Genomic DNA, 24,226 nt, shown 5'->3' on the forward strand with positions numbered 1-24,226 from the left:
AATAAAAGGACACATTCTACTCATGTAAAAACATGCTGATTCCAGGACCAGGGCCAGATTTAGAAGGTGATTGGGCCGCATCCAGCCCCCGGGCCTTAGTTTGGGGACCCCTGGTATAGAGCAACCCTCAGCATTGTAGTTTGCTGTTATGCAGCTATTGCTCATTGGGCTGTGCTGAGGCAGTAGCTTACGACAGCCCTCAAATGTATTCCATAGTTAATACTGGAGATCAGAGGCAGGCCTAACACTGGTTCAGAATCACAGTCAAAGCTCCCTCATGCCTCTCAGTTTGCAACAAGTCTAATAATAATAATTATTAATTATTAAAATAGATTTTCTAGCATGCCAAATCCAGCACTCAGTTGTGTGCAGAAGCCTCACCCATCAATGACTTACAAGCAGACTAATTGCAGTTTTAATGCCCAAAATGAAACATACAATATTTTTTTTGCACATGAGGTAGAATCTGAGTTAGAGCAGAGTGCCTGAGTTTGTTGTTAACTTTTGTTTTCTCAACCCCCTCAACCACAGGCTCAGGAAACACACACATCGCAGATACACTGCAACGTTTTGTTGTAAGACTGCACTTGTATATACCAAGAGTAAACTCATTCCCACAGTGCCTGCCCTTATGTGGCAAAAATGCATCACCCATGAATAGGGGGGAGGCATTGACATGCGTGGGTGAACCCCAAGGTTTGCAGAGGTACGAAAAATCTTCAGAAAACTCAAAAGGGCGCTAGCCCCCCCCCCATGGTTCAGCAGTGATTGATTTCTCTCCCTCCCTCTTAAAGAGTAATTACATTTGCTCTGCCTGTGGCAATAAAGATGTCTACTATTCTGGGACTTGCTTTAATTTATGAACTCTCATTCCTGTATGTATGGTCAGAAAATTGAATGTGCACATTACAAACCTCCCTTGTGCAGCCTTTTCCTAAGGAATTTAGGCTGTGCCTTTAGAACCTGTTTCAGGGCTGTGCCAGGATGTAAACATTACTGCAAGTGGAATTAGACTGGGTTTCACAGGTGTAAGAGCAGGTTTTGTGGGAGTGGTGAAAACAAGATACATCTTGGTAACATGCCTGGCTAAAAAAAGAAAAAGAAAAAAACCCTCTATTTTCTACTCCTTTGAGTGACTTCCTGTTGTTGTTGACCATAATGAGCTTGTGGCAGGCAGTGTAGCCCAATGCATAGAATAATGGAAATATTTGTTCATATTTGAACTTAACTGTAACCTGCCTTGTATTACCTTAGTAATATATATCTTTCTTTTCCTCTCCATCTCCCCCCACCCCAAAGGTATTAACATATTTAAAGTATCAAATAGGATTTAAGGCTGCTCCACAGATTGCAAAGTGTGAATTTGGTACATATGGGTGATATCCAACTAAGTTATACTTGGAGTAGACCCACTGCAGTCAATAAATTTAAATAACTTACTCAGCTATGTCTAATGCATCTGGGAGCAAGGATTGGCTTTAGCTCCCTCACTAGGTGTCAAACCCACGTTTGTCTTTAATGTGCGAAGTTGTTATTATTGTAAGGATAGTCCAGACAAGATTGTGTTTGGCACATTATTTATTTTCCATTTTAAAAGTGCTGTATAAATGATCTCAAAGCAGGCCCTGAAACACTTGTTTAGGCACCAATGTTGAAAAACAAGTTTGAGAAGTTTAGATAATTAATGTGGTTAGCCAGATGGGCAGTATTGTGCACTTGTTATTGTTGGGTTTGCATGTGGCACACACACCTAGGTTCAAACTCCTGCCTCCCATTCATGAGTGACCATACTTGAGTGTCTTTGGGTAAGTTACAATCATTAAGCCTAACCTTCACTATAGGCTTGTTTGTGAGGCTAAAAAACTTCCTTGGGCAGAGAGCGGAATGCAAATGCAAAAAATAAATTACTAAAATTTCCTGTCAAAACATTTCTTAATTAAGGACTAAAGACTAATGCAAACAGACTTAATTAAGCCTTACACTTGAACTCCCTTTAAAATCTTTGCCAAACTAATTCAGTTACTGATTTGATCAGCCTGATCATCAAAAGGGCTTGTTCAAATAGAGCTTGTTGCAGCTGAATATGGAGCATGCACTAAACATTGAAATGCAAATAGAAAATGAATTTGAAAGAGACTGGAGGTACATTTGCCATGCTGAGTATTCCAGTACTACTTCTGAACTAGTTTATATTGTTCTGTGCTATCTGCACATGGGATTTTTTAATTCATTCTACTACTCCCCCATGATGAATGCAATAAAGTTTTCTATATCTAGAATCTGGGAAATTATGCAGAGATCACAGAAAATATCAGTTTGTAATTGAGTGCAAAGTTTGGCATGAGAATCTAAGCTCTAATTTAAAACAAACAGGAAAGATAAGTTTTAAAGTGTATGAATAATGTACTTTAAACTAGGTGGTGCAAGATTGGTAGTGATCAATGGATGGATAGGTTTTGCAATTTGTTCCTCTTTGATAGTTTTTCTGCATTGCACCCTTCCTTATCCACCCCCATGCGTGGCTGCATCACAAAGCTGCTTCTGAGAATTTCATGAGTGGTTTTCATTGTGCAGTATGTATGTATGTGGGTGCTGTGCATTCTCAGACATCACTTAGGGCAAAACTATACAAGGAATTAACATTACATCATCTCTTTCCTTCTCTTCTTCATAATGTTTAAATCTAACCAAAACAGAATTAAAATTATGTGATAGGATTCTGTATTATGTATTTTGTGATTTTATATTCTGATTTTAGGGATGCGGGTGGCACTGTGGGTTAAACCAGAGCCTAGGGCTTGCCGATCAGAAGGTTGGCGGTTTGAATCCCTGCGACGGGGTGAGCTCCCGTTGCTCAGTCCCAACTCCTGCCAACCTAGCAGTTCGAAAGCATGTCAAAGTGCAAGTAGATAAATAGGTACCGCTACAGCAGGAAGGTAAATGGCGTTTCCGTGTGCTGCTCTGGTTCGCCAGAAGTGGCTTTGTCATGCTGGCCACATGACCTGGAAGCTGTACGCCGGCTCCCTTGGCCAATAATGCGAGATGAGCACCGCAACCCCAGAGTCGGTCACGACTGGACCTAATGGTCAGGGGACCCTTTACATTTACCTTTATTCTGATTTTATTCTGTGAACCACTCTGAGACCTGTGAGTATAGGACAGTATATAAATTCCATCAATCAGTCATAATAGGATGTGATTTGACATTGTTTGTCTTGCTCTGTCTCATCTTTTTGACCAGTTGGACAGTGTCTGATGGGGTGTTGTCATGTCATGCATTGGCTTGAATTTAGGCATTATGAGGAAGAGGAGGACAGAGGCTGGTCCCAGCTGAGAGTCTCATCTAACTCCTTGTTCTTCCATAAGGTCTTCCTGGGTAATGGCTGTTGAGAAGCAGGGCCGTCTTAAGCCCATCCAGTGCCCTCCTCCAGAGCCTCTCCAAGGGCCCAGGAGTGCCAAGCGGACCGCGGCAGCAGCAGAAGGCCACCTCCGAGGACTCCGCGCTGCGCCTCCTTCTCGTTTCCCCAGCGCTGGGTTCCGCTCAATCGAGCTTCGCCACCAGCGCGCGCACCGCGGGACCAGCAAGAGCTGCTTGGGCACTGTGCGCGTGCTGGTGGCGAAGCTTGACTGAGCGGAACCCAGCGCTGGGGAAATGAGGCGCAGTGCGGAGTCCTCGGAGAAAGAGAGAGACGCGGCACAGCCTCTCAGCTAGTGGAGCGCAGTCCTGGCCAGATTGCTGGAACCCTGCGCTCGCTTAGCACCCTCCAGCGCCCGGCGCCGTGGTTCTCCGCGCCACTAGCCTCTATGGCTAGGACGGGCCTGTTGAGAAGTTACTGACAAATTCCTACACTGGGTAGATTGATTAATTCTGCCCATCCTCTTTGGCAGGCCAGCTTTCAACATTTCGGACAGAGAGAACATGAGTAAAATAACAGTTATTGGAAGATTTGGTACCATGCTGGAATATTTTCAGTATTAGATTAGAACTAGAAATGTGCAAAGCTCTTTTAAAGGCATACTGTGACTATGCCTAGAAAAATTAGAAACAAATGAGCTTGTTCCCAAGTTCTTGGGCTTCAGTTGAAATATGCAGATTATGACAGGAGACAAGAAAGAGATAACAGCAAAAAGAGCAGACTGTTCTTAGACTGGGAAGCTCCTCAATGTAAATTTGCAGAGCTCCTATTTGTATTAGTGAAGTTTACTTATTACTTGGACTTTGTGCATGCCATACACACAAAGTCTAGCATGCAACATGGAGCTGTCTTCCTGAGACTGTTTTTGTTTTATAAAAGTATATAATCTTAAGAAACATGGAACAGTTTTGAAATCTCTGTACATTGTTTGCTGAACTGCCATGATTGTGTGCAAGGGAGGCAGTAGATTTAGTCCCCTGTGCCTACTTGGCTCTCCATCCTCCAGTAGCATTATAAATGGGAAGATTCCCTGATATAATGATTAAAGTAGATTAAAAGTGTTAGGCTTCTATGGCAGAGATTTTTGTTGTAGAATACGTATACGTACCTTTGCTTATTGTTTTCTCTGTTTACATTTGAACACTGTACTTTGTTTGCTAGGGACAGTAGATATTCGACAGATTTCCTTCATTGGTAACCTTTTAGTGTTTATTGTTTTTGTTGATGCACAAAATAGGTTTCAGCTACTAATTAGGACATTTTTTAGCAATTTCCCCCACCCTTTTTACTGAGGTTTTTTAAAAGTCCTGTTGAATAGGAGCCACAACCTTCAGAGTTCCTGAAAGGACATATATTAATGCCTATATATTTCTGACCACTATGGAATTTTGCAATTGAGGGTTTCTGAGGGCTGATTTGACACTTAATTATGGAACAACACCTACTTCTCTACAAAAATTGTACTTTTTGACATGTGTATCATAATGGGCATATTCTAATATTGGGTTACTTGCATGGTCAATGAACCAACATTTTCCTGACGTTTGTGCAAACAAAATTTTAAGGATCACAAGTGGAACGCTGTAGTCTTGGATTCCAGTAAAGCAGAATGTTCCATGGGGTTATGTCTTTGAAGTAATGTTTGTTATTAACTGGCTTCTGTAGTTAAGTGTTCACCATTTTCAGTTTTTGTCATTTTTTATTATTTAAGAAAAATACAAGTGTGGTTCTTAGCAGATTTAATTTTGATGTTCATGCTGAGCACTTGGTGCTAAGATAGATCGCTTGTAGTTTGCTGATAAGCTGAACTACCACTTTTTTGCAGTATATCTCCTCTTCTTTAGGTTTGCTAACTTTACATGTTAATTTGTTCATTCTTTGCTTACCATTCCCAATTTTGGAATTAATTTTATCCAGTGCTTTTTCCCCCTAAAAAGGGGTTAGGGATACTCTCATTTTCCTAATCATATTGAAATACTGCCCCACAATGAAGCAAAACTTAGATTCACAAAATGTTAAGAGTTATGTGTACTCCTGCGTCCCCCCCCCCCCCCAAAGCACTGATTTTATCCAATCTCATCGCATTACATTCATTTCTAGAAATAAGTTGCAAGGCTAGATGTATATAACTGACTATGTGGTCTTACCTGCCAGCTTCATGGCAAATTATGCCTTCTCTGAGGTAGTATCTGTAGGTTGAGCAGGTCAAAATGTGCTTCTGGTCACTACCCCTCCCTCAAATTCTAGCTGCAGCAATGAAGTATGGAACACCCCAAAGTTTATAAGATTAAGGGACTAGAAGGAGTTGAAGCCTGTCTGTGCTTTTCATTCCTACATCTCTTTTGCTTATCATTCCTACAACCATTGTCTTCTGATCTGTTGTTTGGATTTAAACTTGAGTTTGCTTACTTACATTACTTACTTACATCATTTGACAGTCTTGAGCCTGCCTCAACTAAAAATAAGTTAAATGTATTCTAGCTTAGGCTTTGAAATTCTGCTTTATTTTCTCTGATGGATATTTATGGATGGTTATGATGAAGATATTTTCATATAAGGTGAGTGTGTAGAAGGCAGAGTTTGAGCAGAAGTCAACGGTAATGCTGGATGCTTTACAGAACAAGCAGTGACCAAGTTATACCAGGTTCCGCTACATTGTCTCCTCCTGTTTTGGCATCACTGATCATTCCATTTCACAAGTGTCCCTGTGTAAAAAAAAGTTGTCTTGGGATGAAGTTGCAAATCTGGTCTGTTTATGGGCAACAAGCTAACACTGAGGGCACTGGAGTTGCCATAAAACTATCTTGAAGAGTGCAAATTTTACAAATTGAATGTGCACTCACCACACTTGTGTGGGTGGAGAGATGCTGGAAAGCTCTTCCTGTTCCCTTTGTAAAAAATTTATTCTGCTAAAAGCCTTTTATGCATCCATTAAACCAGCATGTAAAGGTGAAGTGGTACTATTTGCTGCATGTCTCCTTCACGCTCTTGCTTACTGCTCTGGATGGAAAGTGCTTGGGGTTAAACCTTTTTGAAATACCCTGTGTAAAATAATTATCTTATTCTTTTTGCTAGTTGGCTTGCCTTTTGCAATTCTGACTGCGAGGAATACTCCCTTCAAACGAGGAGTGTTCTGTAATGATGAATCCATCCAGTATCCTTACAAAGAAGACACCATTTCATATGAATTATTAGCGGGGATAATTGTTCCCTTGGATGTAATTGTTGTAAGTTTACAGCTCATTTTCCTCCATTACATTGCATTTTGGAAAGTTGTCATACCTTGTTTGCTGTTGGATAACAGGATGTCAAAGGAGAGCACTCTTCCTGACCTGGAAGAAAGAAGTTACAATACTTAGTGAAAGCAAAACTGAGCAATAATAATGACATTGCTCCACAACTACCGGTATGCATTTATTTAGAAAAAAAATGCCTAATGTTAAGGTGGACTGTCAGTCATCTTCAGACATTGAAAAACAATGGTTATTAATGCTTTTTATTTTACTCATTTGCATGTAAAGCTTGCTTCATTCTAAAACCTCAGAGCAGCTAATGCAATATTTAAGCACCCACCACTCACATATAGATACATACATTATCTACTTTGCTTAGACTCCAAATGAAAGAATTGAAAATCTGGACCCACTGCTTGCTCTAAAAAGCCAACTGAAATAGGATAATCCTGCTGTGTTTTCAAAGCATGGGTAAGGGAAGAAGTTCTAAAGTTCTGGGACATCTGGGGAAACAAAAACAGCCTCATGATAAGAACATGTTAAAACTGGATCCAACTATAAAGAGAACAAAAATGAACCTTGAATATTTTGCTCTTTATTCCATATTTGATTGGTAGGCTTGAGCTTGAGCTTGATACAAACAATTTTTATCTATGCAGCTATCCACCCTAATTCCATAACATTTCCATTACCATAGCCATACCAACCTATCTTCCTATGGCTCCGCACAGGCATGAGGAAAATAGTTTAAGCCCCCTAATGGCCACTAAAAGACAGTTTTAGGCTTTTAGATGGTGCCCTTAGGCCAGTGGTGGCCAAACCTGGCCCTCCAGCTGTTTTGCGACTACAATTCCCATCAACCATGAGCACTGGTCCTGTTAGCTAGGGATAATGGGAGTCGTAGTCCAAAAACAGCTGGAGACCCAAGTTTGGCCACCACTGCCTTAGGCAGTTTGATTCTATCTGCCTTGCTCAGGGCTACAGAATAGTAAGACAATTGAGATAAGGCGGACTTTCTGCAGGAACTTAGATTATATACGTGCCTTCTTTCTGGGGCACCTCAATTTTACATGGTATGGCTGTACCTTGTATGCTCTCCCAAAGCTCCGTCCCCCCACTCAAAAGGCCAGTTTGCCCGCAGCTGGGGGTGTCAAGCCTTCTGTTGACAGGCTGCTTTCCTGATCTAAATCACTACCCAAAGCTGCTGGTACCACTGCAGATGAAAAAATAATGCAGGGGCAGCACTTCAACTAGTGTTCTCTACATCCTTGTAAAGCTAATACTGTTCATGTGGTTTTGGTTCAGGAAAAATGGCATAGAGGAAGGGTTAAACAGGCCCCCTCCTTTGCCGCCAAGCAATTCATCGGGGTCCTCATGGTTGCCTTAAAAAAAAAAGACATTTTATCACATTTTTTATATGTCATATATGTTTGCTATAGACCAAGCTATTTCCAGTGAAGTTTTTCCTTTACAGGGAAATTGATTGTGCTATACAGTAGTTAGCGAGAATGTGGTCATTTGCTCAGGTGTACTGAGCAGTCAGTGCTAACTTGTAAAAGTAGAGCCAAATTTGCTATTGAGACAAATTGCTAACTTGGTTGCAACACAGATGAGAAGGCGAGTTTGTAACACTTATTTTTCTCTCTGCCTCTCTTTCCCTGCCCCTCAGTTCAAGCAAAAATAAACTTGTCTGCAGCCTTCTTTGTTCAGAGAACCCATTTCCTTCCAGTGTCTCTAGTTATTTTTAATGTTCCCAGTTCTAAAAGCAGTTTCAACACTTTTCAGCGAAGGATGATCCTCAATGCTCCATGGGTATGATCAAGGGTAAAGGCAGGGTCTGGTTATCTCTTGCTTATGCTAGACAATTAAAGAAACAAACCTGATATATTTCTAGCCCACCCCCCTTTTGAAAAATATATTTGAAGTTTTTACATTTATCTTATGGAAAGCCAGTTACTCTCAATATGATGCTATTATAACAAAACAACAACAACAACAACAACAACAACAGAAGAAGAAGAAGAAGAAATGTGCATGCAAGCCATAGATGCAGGGAGTACTTAACACACTAAAAGTGCATTGAAATGTGTGAAGCCCTGATGACTTGTTTCGATCCACATGTGTTGAAGGGAGAAAACCCAAAGAGAGAGAGAGAGAGAATATTCTATCCAGCTCTTCATTGCAAGCAATTTCAGAGCCGGTGAAAAATTAAAAACCTAAAACATTTGCATAAAGCACTATAACAACAGAGCCAAGCAAATAATAGCCAAAATCATTTTTTGATGCATGTGTGCAGCTGGTTCTAGATAGAGCTGCACTCCCCCTGAAGAGTCAAGTACACCACCTGGGACTTCTCCCAGACTCACTGCCTTCTGTTTAAGAAAGTACAGGTGACATTGGTGGCCAGAAGTACTTCTTACAAGTTTAGTGCTGCACCTGTCAAATCCATGGATTTAGCCGCAGTGACATACGTCTTGGTTATGCCCAGGCTAGATTGCTGCAATGAACTCTTGAATACTGTTTGGAAATAGCACAGAATGTGGGGGCCAAGCGTTTGAATTATATTACACCAATTCTGTTCTGGTTATAATATGAGGTAGCTCTGACTCATTCAGTTGCCTGCATCTTTCAGGTATTCTAGAATGAGTGATACAACTGCTAGGGCTTGCGTATACTTCACATAATCCCCATAGTAGAGGTTGCCAACCTAATGCCCACAGATGCCAGTGTGCTCGCCAGTACCTTCTGTGGTGCCTGCAAAAGGTCATCGTAAATATCTCCCAAACACTTTACAATACATGGCTGTTAATTCCTGTTTGTGCTTGCTCAGCCTCTCCTGCATTGAACAAGATTCCTTAAACATGTCCACATTTTATTACATACCACCAGCTGTTTTGTGCTATGTGATGCCCCTTCAGCAGCCATTTTCTGAATGGTGCCCAGGACACTTTATCAAAATTCCTAATGGGCTTACTGGCACAAAAAGTTGGCAACCCGTATCTTACAGCCTGCTATTCAAAACTGAGAATGTGAAAACATTAAGGCACCTGGCATCTTAAAGCTTTTAAGAACTGAGGCTCCAATTCTGTAGGGTCACCATTATCATTAGTATCACTTGTTGCCTTTTAAGTCCAGTATAATTAGGCGTGCAATTGGGGCTGGCCTTACCATTGGGTGGAGTGAGGCAACTGCCTAGGGTGGCAGGGAGTGGCGGTGAGATGTTGGAGGACAGGTGTGTGGGCCACATTCCTTGTCTTCTGTTGCCTAAGCTAACCTGTTGCACTCAAGTATCATCATCAGTGTTGGAGTATAATTCAACAACCACTGGTTATTTTCTGTATATGGAATTTGTGGGGGTGCCATCCAGTCCCTGAGACAGCAAAAATACAGTGGAACCTTGGTTGTAGAACATAATCCGTTCCAGAAGACTGTTTGACTTCCGAAACAGTCGGCAATTTCAATGGAGAAAATTGAAAAATGTGCCTCAGAAGCTGTTCAACTTCCAAGGTGCATTCAAAAAAGGAAGCAATTTCTTTCGGGTTTTTGGTGTTTGAAAACCAAAAAGTTCAGCTTCTGAGATGCTCGAAAACCAAGGTTCCACTGTATTGAGACAGGGCTGCTTTTTTGTCAGTCACAAACATCAACAGATTTTGTGACATTGCCATGTCTAGTCATGATGACTGTATGCTACTCTAAGAATGGGCAGCAGCATGTATCTGAATACCAGTAAGCTGCAGAACACAAATGGAAGAGTGCTATTGCCTTCATGTCCAGCTTCTGGGTTTTCCATAGGTATCTAATTGGCCTTTCTGTGAAACAAGGTGCTGAATTTAATGGACTGAAACAACACGTTTTTCTTATAGGAAGCATCCACCTAGCTTGATTGCTTTGAGATGCTGCTGCTGTAGTATTTGTGGTGTATTTTTACTTTCCCCAAAAGTGGAAGCAAGAGACTAAACAATTAATTTGACACTGGAGTGTTTACTAGGATTTATTTTAGAAAAGCTAGATCTCTGACTACCCCCTTTTTCCTTTAATGAAGGTGACTTTAATACACTTTGTGTTGAGAAATGTACCAGTACCACGATATGTGCCCTTACCAAGCAAATATTTGCTGGTTTGACATTTGTTTTCAGCCCCTAACTTTAGCTTCCTTAAATCCACTAACTTACCTGAACTGCAGTGGGGTATGAGCCAAATATATTAGGGAATCTGCCTGGTAAGGAGGCAAAGCTCAGAAGCCCCCTAAGATTTGAAAATAGCTATTGATGACCATGGTATGTGGAAAAGTAGAGATTTAACTCTTCATAAGCCTGCATAATTACTTTGAAATTAAATGTTTATACAGCTACAAAACAATGGAGTGGCTCTGGTGTTAACAATTAGATAAGCACCTGCCCTGAAACTCTCTCAAGGTGGTAACCAAGCAACACCCAATAAATGTGACCAAGCACCTGAAACCAATCTTAGATCAAGCACCTTGCCAGCTGCATTAAAGTCAGTGAGGTCATTGTATGTCATCAGTTTCTGAGAGGAGGCATCACCCAAGTTCACATTGGAATTTCTTGGAGCAAATGTCCTAGGGCACCTCCTAAACCAGCTTCTTAGAATTCTATCTCGGATGACTGGTATACATGCTACTGGAAGGTCTGTGTACAAATGGGTCACCACCTGTGGGGGTGATGGAAGCACAGAAAACAGCCATGCTCAAATATATAACTGTTCCCAGCTGGATTATCTGGCATATTACATAGCATATCACACCATGTTTTGCATAAATTTATCACTGAGAACCCTGATCCTGACTAGTTTTTAAAGACTCTGGGAGGCCAGGGGGGGGCTTCTTTCTCACTGCATCAGCCAGTTTTCCTCAGTGTTGTTGTGGTTACTGTCCTGTATGAGGCCTGGAATAAGTGCTCCCATTGCCCACCCACTCATCCGAAAGAAAGGAAAGCAAAACTGGTGAATAACCCTGCCTTTACAGAGCCTATGGTATTCATCCAAGTCCTAGTTACACATGTAGGGTCTGTAGGATGCTCCATGTTGATGGCTGAATGTGAATTCTGAGACATCTTTTAGCCATTGGGTTTTGTGGAAAGGCTTCTTATTAACGCTAGAATCCACAGAGATTTAAGTACAAATGGAAAACGTATATTCTGGTTTATGCCCTTGTAAATGCAATAAATGCTATTCTTGGGTAGTGGTGGTGTCCCCTGATACTTAAAATCAAATTCTGTGGGACAGAGGTACTATGTGAGCAATGATCTGGATGTTGGTGTATAACCCACTATTCCCTATATTCTGTTTCAGGCTCCTAAATATTTATTTAATCATATGCTATCTAATATGCAAGCTTTTGGATATCTTAATGACCTAGTAAACACTCGTGACCCTATTGTATATGATGCCCTACTGATTCACTTGCAGCATATTGAGATGTTAGTGACAGATGGCTAACCAATGTGCATATCCAACATTTGCCACAGTAGGAATTGTGTTCATTTTTGTAGAAGGTAGATTTTTTTTGTCATTTAGCCTTGTCTGGAGATTTTCATTAAGGGGAAAATCTTCTAACCACCTTAACTTGAGTCAGGTACTTGTAGTCCATGTTGTTAGCCTACAATTCACATAATCTCTGACTTTGGCTAAACTGGTTGGGGCTGATGGGAATTGCAGTTGAATTCCCACAGTTTCCCCATCCCTGCCTTAACTGGAAATCACCCACTCTTGTGATTCTCTAACCTTGCTTATGGACCAACTACTGTTTAGAATTGTTTCCTATTCTGTTGTGCACAGACTTCTATTTTGAGAGGAGAAACTAAAATTAGTCCCAGTTATGAAACAACAAGCATGAATGCTTCTCATACAATCAACTTGCTTAAATTTGAACATCACCTCCCCCATAACAGTAAAGTTACAAAGCTGTATCTTCCTGTAGATTTCCAAATCTAGCACCTTTATTATTGTTTCAGTAAAGCTTCACATCCTGGAGGAAGGATGCTTTTTAAAAATATTCCATTTTGCTGAAACATGGGAGGTTCCCATGTTGAAATCTGGCCTTTAGCAACCCTGGCAACTGTGCTCTTGTCTAACCCTTTAACTTGGTTCCTGAGTTTCCAGAATGATCACGTTCTTGGCAAAGGAACTATTTCTTTTGAGTAGAAGGTTAAGAATGAGTGGAAACTTGATGAGGAATAAAATGTGCTGTGTGCTGCGGGTGCTACTACTGGGTCTTTTGTGAAGTAGTGTGGGAAAGGTTGTTATCTCTGGAAAAAAAGGTGAAGGGTTGCCTTCCTTTCATTCATTCATTAAACCTTTGCTTCATAATCAAATGAGAAAAGAACAGAGGTTCCTGTTTACTTCAATGATTTTTGGCTCAGCCATTCGAACCAGACATCCAAATGATTTCCAGAAATTGTTTGTTCTTTTTATTATTACTTAAATTTCACATAGTCAAAAATCAAATTTACCTATCCTGAAAATCAATAAAATGAACTAAGAAACCCCACCATATTTACCCTTGTACGGAGCAACTGTTATATCAGATATCCTCTTTTTTACTTTTAATGGTGTTTCTTTAACTCATGTCTTTCTGGTTTCTTTTTTTCTATTTCAGATAATCGTAGGAGAGGCACTTTCTGTGTATTACAACCGCTTGCACTCCAATTCATTTGTGCGGAACAACTACATTGCCGCTCTTTACAAAGCCCTTGGGACATTCATTTTTGGCGCAGCTATTAGCCAGTCTCTTACGGACATTGCCAAATACTCTATAGGTAGACTGAGGCCTCACTTTCTGGACATATGTGTACCAGATTGGCCACGGATCAACTGCAGTGCAGGTTACATTGAAAACTTCAAATGCCTTGGAAACAAAGCAAAGATTAATGAGGCGAGGTGAGTCTGTTAATTTAAGATATTTTGGCATGAAGACTTGTATGATGAAATTTCCTGGCAGAAGTGGAAATTCTAACTACTTTCTAAGTGGGGTACAGATCCCAGCAGAAGTGAGTTTTGTGGTGGTGATGTACTTGAAGTATAGCTTAGTGTATGAACTCATATTTGTCTACTGTCAGCACGCAGAATGTATTGCTGAGGTAAGTGCTTCCATGAACGAAAAACGCATTTTCCTGAATTCATTATGTTAATTGATTTCAAATAATTACAAGCTGCTGTAGTTGCCGTCAGTCCGCATATTAAGATTCCAGCGTTGCAGCACTCTCAGCTGTACCAGGAGTGGGAAGCAAATCCTGTAACATTATTAAGGCCTGCATCAGCATTTTGGTCACCACTTGTCCCTTTTGATGTAATGGCATCATCAAGAGCAGGATGACACAGGTAAGTATAGGATAAGCTGTTACAGATCCTGATGAAGGACACCAAAGAATCATGCAGATGTTTTCATGTATCCAAGAGAACATTTTGAGTCATTTGTAGACCAACACTGTTCTCCTCCACACTCCTAGTGCCATGCGGCAAAACAAGTTTGAAAAATGAGAGGACAGAAGTTTGGGCAGAAGATATGTGCCAAAAGTACTTCTTTGGATTGCAGTTCTTGAAACTATAATGGAGTTAGTTAAATTTAACCTGGACAATTAGGAGGTGATATGATAGCCAAATGATATGATAGACATATTTAAATATTTGAAGAGGTGTCATGTAGATTGTGGAACTTTTTTTCTTTAGCAGGGTCAAATTAGTAGAAAGGGGATTTTGACTAAGCTTCAGGAAGACTAAAGTTGTTTAACTGTGAAAAATCATCAGAAGGTGGTGTCTACTCTATCATTAGCAATTTTTAAGCAGAGGCTGGAAGGCCACCTATGAGTGATGCTTTGCAACAGTTTTTTTCTGCATTAACAAAGGGGGTATATGATCTTTGAGGTGCATCCCAACTCTATGGGAGATTTCCACCATTAGTGAAAGCAATAGATTTAACTTAAAACTTTGGTTTACATTAGGTAAGACTTTGCAGTCCACAAGTCTCTGGATCCTTAGGAGGATGTAGTCAACAACTGTAATGTCTAAGTAAATAAAGATCAGCATAATTTTTAATAATAAATATTGGCTGTTGTGCTTGCCAGTAAAATGAAGTTCATTCTAAAACAGGAAGGATAGCTGCGCTTGTGGGAACTGTTGGTTTCCTGTTAAACCCCAGCCAGCAGCCAAGGCATTTAAGTAGTAAAAACTTATCATTGTGTTAAATGTTTTCTTCAGGTTAGACATATAATTAAATTAGCAGAACTATATGTTTAGAAAGGTATGTGCACTCATGTATTAGAAAAATGAGTTCGGATTTGGAAGAATATTCTTTGACTCAACTTTGTCTGAATTTTAAAGATCTCTCTCTCTCTCTCTCTCTCTCTCTCTCTCTCTCTCTCTCTCTCTCTCACACACACACACACACACACACACACACACACACACACACACACACACAATGAATGAAGGGAGCATGACTGGTTTGCCTGCACAGGGCACCAAGCTTTGAGGGCACTGCAGCAATGACTTAGAACAGAAGGCAAGTGGTGGGGTGTGTGCTGAATTTTGATGTTGCACGGAGCACTGGTGAAATTTGAAAGCCCAGGGTTCACTGCTGCGCCTAATGCACACCAGCTGCAACCATTTTGTGCAGGGGTTCCATTCCTGGCCCCCACACGCATAAGCTCATTCTGCCCTGTTACACCGCCAATACATTCTGCCCCGTTCTACTCTCTTCTGGGTCCAAAAGTTGGTTGTGTGTTAGTTGGATGCTCGCTGCCCGTATATACGGTATTTCATTTAATGTGAGTGTGTTATAATTAGGACTTTCTGGGAATCTGAACTGAGAGACGTAATGAGCCTTTAGAATCTTGACTTTGAACTGATAGCTCACCTATTAGCAGCAGCTTAAAAGGTGATTTGTCAAAACTGGAAAAGCTCTATCTTATCTTCAATCTTATCTAATTTGGGAGATAATTATATTTGGTCTTTTTTGGACTAGTGGACATATATTTTGAGTGTTATGTGCCCCAGTCACACAGTGGCTGCTATTGTGGAGAAGGGATGTACTGGCAGAAAACAAAATTAGAGTGCATTCATTGTTCTCCACCCCCATCCCTGGGCAACCTCATGTTTATCACAGGAAGTCAGCAGTTAAAGGCTTAACAACACTGTTTTTGCCAATGCCAGTCCTAAGCCAAAGGCTAGGCTGCCATCTTGTACAGAGACACTTATGAAGTAGCTGTGTTTACCATTGCACTGTAAGTAACTATGCAGTTAATTCTTAATGAATACCCAGCTCCTGTACAATAGGAGACATATCCCAACTTCTTTGCAAAATTTCCACACTGGCCATTTGAGGAGAGGGTTCTTTCACATTCATCCATGCTTACTGTGTAAGTAGTTTCCTCTATAGTGGAAAAGCACATTTTCCCTCGCTTTATAAACACACATGAGATCCAAATGGCATTCTTACACATGAAGGAAGCAGCTTTGCAGTGTACAATAGGGATGTGAACCAAATGCTGTTGGCTTCCAGCTCTCATTAGCCCCAGCCGTTAGGGCCAGTGTTCACAGAAGATGGGATTTGTAGTCTGTCAACACCACGGGTTCCTCATCACTTTAAATCAGCTACATATAGGGCACTACAGCTACAGACATAAATGAGATTAGCATAAACTAAATCACATTCTCTTTTTAAAAAGAAAGAAAAAAAGAGAGGTTTAATTCATGAGTATCTGGAAAGAGAATCATAAAACCAGGTGCTCAGCCTGTAAACATTTCTGTGATTTTTCTTATCCAGGCAAGATAGTCCTCTGTGAGAAGAGTATAGATACCAGGGTAGCGTTGATTTCCACATTCTAATTTAGCACCAAAGGAGACAATGCCTCTCTGCTTCCCATTGCATATCAAAGGACCACCAGAGTCACCCTGAGGAAAGATTAAACGGATACATGTTACCCAATTTAGAAAAATCCAGCTCTTGCATTTATTGATTCTAAAAGAGTAGTTCAGTTCAGCGTAATGTTATTATGCCTCGGTCCAGTATACCTGAAGGAGTGTCTCCATCTCCATCGCTCTGCCCGGACACTGAGGTCCAGTGCTGAGGGCCTTCTGGCGGTTCCCTCGCTGCGAGAAGCCAAGTTACAGGGAACCAGGCAGAGGGCCTTCTCGGTAGTGGCACCCGCCCTGTGAAACGCCCTCCCATCAGATGTCAAAAAGAAAAACAACTACCAGACTTTTAGAGGACATCTGAAGGCAGCCCTGTTTAGGGAAGCTTTTAATCTTTAAGAAATTAGTGTATTTTAATATTTCTGTTGGAAGCCGCCCAGAGTGGCTGGGGAAACCCAGATGGGCGGGGTATAAATTATTATTATTATTATTATACGTAGTGATGCATTCAACATTCACATTTTTGAATGTCTGAAGCAAATGAGAAAACTGTTAGAAGTCAAAAAACGTAATCCAACATTATCATGTCCATGTTTGCCTTGAAGTGAGTTCCACTGAATTTAGTGTGGCTAGCTCTTAGTAAGTGTGGATAGGGGTGCAGCAGGACATAATAATCACATGCATATTTAATCAAAACTGTTCGCCTAACTTCAAATTTAGTTTGGAAATTCTTGAGTAGGGATCTGCTCCCCCCCCTTTTTTTTGCTAAAGGGCTAAATAGGTTGATAATGCTGCATGCATAAATAAATGCTGATAATTGAGGAAGGATTTTACCATTGTCCATGCTGGCTGGGCTGATAGGAATTCCAATCCTACAGCATTTGGAAGGCACCATGTTGGCTCCCCACTGCTATATACAACTATAGCTTAAATTCTCGGATCTGCCAGGCAAGATACCATACACGAAAGCTGAGGCTATTATTTCATCTTTTAACTAGGTTGGCATTCCTTAATCAGAAATTAATCAAAGTGAGCAGAGAGTCAATTCTAATTAGCAAGGGCAACTTTTAATTGGTGGAGCTGCAAATTGAGGTTTTCTTGGTTTTTGTTTGAGGGTTTCTTTTTGGTGCAAGTGTGCTACTGTAATAATGAATGAAAAAGAAAATGTCAGGTGATCTTTCCTCTTATTCATTAGCTTTTGTTCATTAACTTTTAAGATTGCAACCCTAAATATACATTCCTATAGGTAAGCATCTTGTAATTTATTGAAACTTATTTCCATGTAAACCTGTGGATTGCACTGCAGTTTATTGTACCCTTCTTTCAATATCTCATAGACACACATGTGACTTCGATTAAAGACAAATTTATTTATCTGTCAAACAGTGGATAGGTAGATGGTTAAGTTATTTAATCAGTTGATAGCTTTTTAAAGGAAGACAGAATTGGTAAATAAAAACACTCTTACCACACAAGCATCTTTTCCTCCTTTGTCATCTCCTGCACACAACATGTTACCTGTCACATACATTGGATGGTTATAATGATTCTCATCATTGCAGACACTTCTCTGAATAACAGTGACATTAACTTCATGAAGCATAGTGGATATATTCCTTCTTTCGTTACCAGTAATTCCCCATCCAGCCACTAGGCACTGTGTTCCTGCCTCAACATCATTGGAAGTGCTAGGAAGCTCAATGCATTTGACACGTTGGTTGATCTTCGCACTTTTCTCCATCTTAAAAGAATAATAAAGGGAAGCAGTACTATAAACAGAGCACAATTGAATAATCTCATTTTATACTTCCTTTTATTTTATAGTACATTGTAAGACATAACATATTTGTAATATAATGCACAACATTGGTTTCTCCTAAGGATTCAATGACAAACAGGTAGAGTTACTACAGATTCATGGAGGATCACAGATGATCCAAGAATCAGGAATTAACAGTTCCAAAATCAGAAAGCCCTACCTGCCTAACTACACAGCCGCACCCGCACAATATTACTATTATACTACCTTATATGACATTGAGTTACCTAAATGATTCAGCCTTTAGCTACTTTTAAAAAAAACACCTGCAGGAGAAACCAATCACCAGTCTCTAATGACATGTCAGTGGTGCCTATTGGGCTTGGTGGAGCTGGTGGCTGGGAGACCAACAGTAGGTGGAGCCAATGACAAGCACAGCCAACTAATTCTATTTTTGTATCCATCCTTGTTGCTGAGTTCTACAAGGGCAATATTGAGACTAAAGAGGAGGAAGCTCTGCTTTATGCTTCTTGTAGAAGTTGCTTAAGCTCAGGCTTTGGCAAGTCTCCCAGGAAAACTCATATAACTAAGCAGGCTGAATAAGAACAGCCAGATGATGATCACTAATTTTGCCAAAGAGTAACACTAACACTTTCCTATCCTTTCTAGTTGAATAACCAACTAAGGCTGTATTATGTTTCCCATTCAACACTCTGGGGCTTACCTCTGAGTAGACATGTGCATTGATTACACTGTTGCCTATTTAAAATTTAAGGCATCCTATTCACTTGACAAGAAAGATATTTAGAAATATAAGTATAAAATTTATTTTTTTGCCCCCATAATATTCACAATCTATTTAAGAGTACCTTCAAAAGCGTAATGTCATTTTCCATCGTCTTTTCATTATATTGTGGGTGACCATATCTTCCAATAATTTTAATGCGTTGTTGTTGTTGTTGTTGTTGTTTTCCAATTAGTGAATGAGCACCAAGAAAAACTATTGCTTGCGGAATTGATTTTTTCCTTTCTTTTCTGGAAAGATAAAAAAGATCAAAGATTTGATCAACATTTGCTTCTAGCAAGTGCATTAATATTTGTTTTGCACTTTCCTGTGTTTTTGGCTTTACCGTACACAATGTTCTTGAGTCTGTGCTGTCATACAGTACATTTCACAATCTGCATACTGCATACTTAGGCTGCAGTCTGAAACATACTTACTTAGGAGTAAGCCCCACTAGACACAATGGCCCTTCTGAATAAACATATAAGATTTTGCTGTTTTTTATCCATTTTGAACTTAATCGTCTATATAAATAGTACAGTATATAATACCCCATTGTTTACTGTGTGGTTGAGAAGCCAAAGTCTATTGGGCATTGCACAGAAAGGTATGAATGGAAAGCCAGCGTCTGTTTCCTGATACAGAATACGTCATAAATATCTGAAAGACTGCTTCCTTCCCAACAGATGCTCTTGGCAGTTAAAACCAGCAGAGATTCCTCTTGGTAGTGCTGCTGCCCTTGGAAGTTCAGCGGATGGCAGCCCTAAGCCAGAGGTTTTCAACCTTTTTGAGCTCCCTTGACCAGCTACATTCTTTCTGCAGCACCCCTGTGGGGCTCAGGAGCCCAGTAATGTCACCCCTTGCCTGCAGAGCTGGCAGCCCCTCACCTCTTTTCGAACACCCTGCCTTGTGGAGAGTTCCCTCAACCTCCTCTCCCCTCTCCTTGGGAATCCTCTGGGCAGCCACAGTTGCCGCCCCTGGTCTCTCAGCTGCTGCCCCCTGCCCCAAAGATAGCTGCCTCCTGACACTGCCCCACAGAGGCCTGGGAAGCACCCTCTGGCCAGCCCTAGAGGCATCATTCACCGGGGGAAGCTTGTAGCCAGGGCTGCTGCAACGAACAGCTGTGCAAGCCTTTGGGAGGCAGAGACGCAAGAGGGCATCAGAGGAGGGAGGGAAGGGAAAAGGGACAGAAGCCAGTGTTGCCCACAGCACCCCTGACCATCATTCAAGGCAACCCAGAGTGCCACAGCACACTGGTTGAAAACCACTGCCCTAAGCTGTGGAATTTCTCCTCAAACAAAGGTACATCTGACTCCTTCATTGAATAGCTTTGGCCTTTGAATTGACCCGGAAAGCTTTTTCACCTGTGGCCTTCTTGGAATATCCTAGGGGGCCTGGGGGGGCATATGGCCCCCGTTTGGAAACACTGCTCTACACCTATCAAGTTAAGACTTCTAGAAGTTAAAAAAAGCTTCATTCACGCTATATTTTTATATAGTAGTTCATTAAATCTTCTCCATTGTTTTAACCCTATGAAGGTGGGTCTATAAAAGGTTCTTTCCCCCCATCCTTGAAATCAACAGTTTGAGGAACTCTGGAGAAGTTATTTGCAGGAGTTTGCTGGCTGATAAAACATATTCACCGCTTCTCTTGTAAAATAGCTGCTACAGCTTGGTAACAGTAAATTACCTACAGGTCTCTGTATACTGACTAGCACAATAACCAAAGGGGGGGGGGAACGCTACATTCCTACTGGAATCATCATCTTCGATCATCATGAAGTGTTGGCTTGCACATGTGATGTGAGCCATTTCAGATTAAACACCACAGATAAAGCGTACACATTGAGCTGTGAGTCATCAAGTTAATCTTTCAAGCACTGGAAAATTAAATTTAGGTGCATGCATTTGTGAATCAGCCACAAATACTAAGTAGTCAAGTGACATGCAATTGTGTGTCCTTTGTAAAAGTGTTAATTTCATAATAATCTGCACTGCTTTCAACTGGGGACCACAAAATGAAAAGTTACCCAGATTTCCAACCCGCACTGCAATATCACATTGCACTTAAGTCACAAATCCATTATATACTGCAGAGTGGCTAACCCGTGGCCTTTTGTATGCTGCTGGATTACAGCTCCCATCATTACTGGCTATACTGGCCATGCTGGCTGAGGCTGATGAAAGCTGGAGTCCTGCAACATCTAGTCTTGAGTACCACAAGTTCCCCAACCCTGATCTACTGGATTTTCTTGCCATTCTCATCTTCTTGGATCTTACAGCAGGCAGCTACTACTAGTAGCAGCTCACACTAGGAGGCAATGGCTGTGACCTGACAGAATAACAACTAAAGGGCTTGCCTAAAGGGCCATGCAAAACTGATACCAGGAAGAACTTTGAAGAATAGACATGCCATACTTCTCTATACTTACGGAAAACAATGAGCTGCTGTTAACACCCAGTTCCTTTTGATCAAAGTTCCTCCGCATAAGGTTGTGTTACCTTCAACATGTATAATGAGGGCAGCCATATAAGGTCTTGAGTGTGGAACTGATTCTTTACCCCCAATTATATCTGCAGATTGACCTAAGTAGAAATAAGACACACTAATCAAATTGTGTTATATATGCTGTGCTTCAGGTTAGAGAAAGGATAATGTAATTGTGTTAAAGCACATGCTGATAGGCACATCAATGGAATTTTATGTTGATTCAATGGCATGCTGAACATTAGGACATCAGTTTATCTGACATCAGGAATCACAAGACAGAGAAACCAGTAAGAGAACACTTCAATCTCCCAGGACATTCCATACAAGATCTCAAAGTAGCTGTCTTATTACAGAATAAATTCAGAAACGGACTGGAAAGAGAACTTGCTGAATTGCAACTCATTACCAAGCTTAAAACCATGGAGAGACCTGGTTTGAATAAGGACATTGGATTCTTATCTATCTCATTATACATGATAGAGCTTTCTCCAGCCATCTCACCCCTTTTTCCTGCAAGACCAATTGCAGTCGTTAACAGTCATTAACAGTCATCAACAGGTTTACCACTCCTATCAGCCAATCACCTATTCCCACCACCCTTCTGAGTAATACCCCTCCCCACCCTCTGACTATACATAAGGGTCTGGTGACTTCTGTTTCAGTGTATCTGAAGAAGTTGTATGCACACGAAAGCTCATACCTATGACAAACTTAGTTGGTCTCTAAGGTGCTACTGGAAGGATTTTTTTTATTTTTTATTAGGACATCGGTTAATGCTCCTGAAGCCTAATTCAAACACTTTTGGCATAGTTGCTGCTCAAAACTGCAATGGTGTGATCTGCATGGGCATGCAAACTGCAAACGTTTACCGTAAATGCTGTTCCCACAAAAGTTGATGACAGATAGCCTGCAATTATTATGAGCCTGCATCACATCCATGCAGCGGCCCAGAAGTAATCACTTCTGTGGGATTGAGAGACCCACAATTGTAGTCAACCAACTGTTACTCAGGGTAGACCCGTTGGAATTAAGTGACTGAAGTTAATTGCCATTAATTTCAATGGATCTTCTCTTGAGTAAAAAACCCAGCATGGAAATGTTTTATTTTTCATCCCAACTACATGGGACTTCGACCATATGATTGAAAATAGAACATTGACGTAGAACTGATAATTCTTTTCTGCGGTGTTATACTTTCCAGATGCTATGAACAAAACATTGGGTAGGCCCAAGTCCCATTAAAATAACAGAAATTTAGTAAATAGTAAGTACCTAAATAGCAATAGTTTACATTGAATTTATTTATGCTTAAACCTTGTTCAGTCTGCTTGTTTTCTCGTTCTCTTTTTGTCTAGCTTCAGAGATGCAACAGAATGAAGTGGGAAAAGTGGATAATCTGTAACATTTCAAATGAAAGAGGTGATCACATTTTAAAAATCCCTCTGACATACTGTAAAAGCTCCCTGCAAGTAGAAAGCAAGCATGGCAGAGGTAGTGCTGGGCTAAAACCTCTCTACCTGATGTGCTTATTTTCTTCTTGCAGGGTAGGTTTTTCAGATAACACCCATCCCCCAGCAACTGGAAGTAGCTCTTTCCCTTCTGTCTTGAATGTATTATAGTCAATTTAATACAGGTGCTAGGCAAAAGCATTCCATTTTCCTAGGCTTTAAGAACTGCTTTTTAATTTAGAATAATTATGAGTTTGCAGTCTAATTGAATGGACTCTTCCTGTTTTCCTTTGTATCCTTTATTTCATTTTTTAAAAAGTATTGCACATTTATTCTATTATGCTACTTCATTAGCTGTCCTGGAAACATACATTTCTGCTGCAAGTGTGGATATAAATTATGTAGAGAAGCAAAATAAAGTTTTGCCCTGGCAGAGCAGTCCTAACTAGTGGCTTGAAAGTGCCTCTTGCCAGCCACAGTGTAAGGTGGGCAGCTCCTGCAATCTTTTTTCTGTACTAGCTCCATGCTGGTGCAGCAGAGGTGCCCAAATCAGCCTTTCTCCAGAAGCTGGATCGATGGCTGGCCTAGCTCTTGCCCAGCTGCCATGACACCCCTTTTTGGGGCACACTGTTGGCAATAGCATTGCCTCTGCTGCAACACTTTCTGTGGCCCCTTTCAATGCATGTTCTGAACTTACCAGCATGCCAACTTATCTGCCTGAATTTGAAATCTTTTGACAACAGCAAAGATTCTACCTGCTTGCCATTAGCAATCAGTGATAACTCCTTTAGATGGGGAATGGCTGGACAGCCAGGTTTTGCAAACTTGACAAGAGGGAGGTAAGTCTTGTAGGATGCAGGTTGGGTGGGTATTGAGGGATATCAGAGATCCCATGAATCTGAAGCCAGCCCTGTTTTCCTTACACTGAACGTGTCGGGGAGGGGAGACAAAACAGATGTAGAACTAACTTACCAATCTGAATTTTGAAGAGAAAATAAGCCGCCGAGAAGGACAAAACCAAGAAAAGCCCCATGGTGGTGGTAGCTGCTTTGAGTCCCCTTCAGAACATGTGCCTGCTATATATAGGTTGACTATCTGAAGGAAGTGAGCTGTGGTTCCCCCCCCCCTTTCTTTCTCCTTGCCTCTTTTTCATCAAATTATTCTACCCTTTGCCCCTCCCCTAGCCAAGATCAATAACAGCAAAAGTATCATGCACAGTTTGTGTG

General features: G+C 40.9%; 2 protein-coding genes across 4 annotated transcripts in view; one reads left to right on the plus strand and one right to left on the minus strand.

Annotated features, from left to right (window-relative positions):
- Positions 1 to 24,226, plus strand: part of PLPP1 (phospholipid phosphatase 1) — an 86,356-nt gene that overhangs the window by 25,822 nt on the left and 36,308 nt on the right. For 2 of the 3 annotated variants that reach the window (XM_035100580.3, XM_088652667.1), the window contains exon 3: positions 13,266 to 13,546. In XM_035100580.3, the coding sequence (XP_034956471.1) occupies positions 13,266 to 13,546 (281 nt within the window). Of the gene's footprint in view, positions 1 to 6,491; positions 6,644 to 13,265; positions 13,547 to 24,226 lie in introns of all 3 variants that reach the window. The other variant, XM_035100582.3, reaches the window with a different exon arrangement.
- On the minus strand, positions 16,295 to 21,710 carry LOC148684451 (granzyme A-like). Its single transcript, XM_088653156.1, has 4 exons — positions 21,494 to 21,710; positions 19,148 to 19,313; positions 17,988 to 18,314; positions 16,295 to 16,558 (listed from the first exon to the last, which is right to left on the minus strand). The coding sequence occupies exons 1-4, from the start codon at positions 21,589 to 21,591 to the stop codon at positions 16,394 to 16,396; spliced, it is 756 nt and encodes a 251-aa protein (XP_088509282.1). The 5' UTR covers positions 21,592 to 21,710; the 3' UTR covers positions 16,295 to 16,393.

This window comes from Zootoca vivipara, chromosome 10 (assembly GCF_965207765.1).
Source record: "Zootoca vivipara chromosome 10, rZooViv2.hap1.1, whole genome shotgun sequence".
NCBI classification, from domain to species: Eukaryota; Metazoa; Chordata; class Lepidosauria; order Squamata; family Lacertidae; genus Zootoca; species Zootoca vivipara.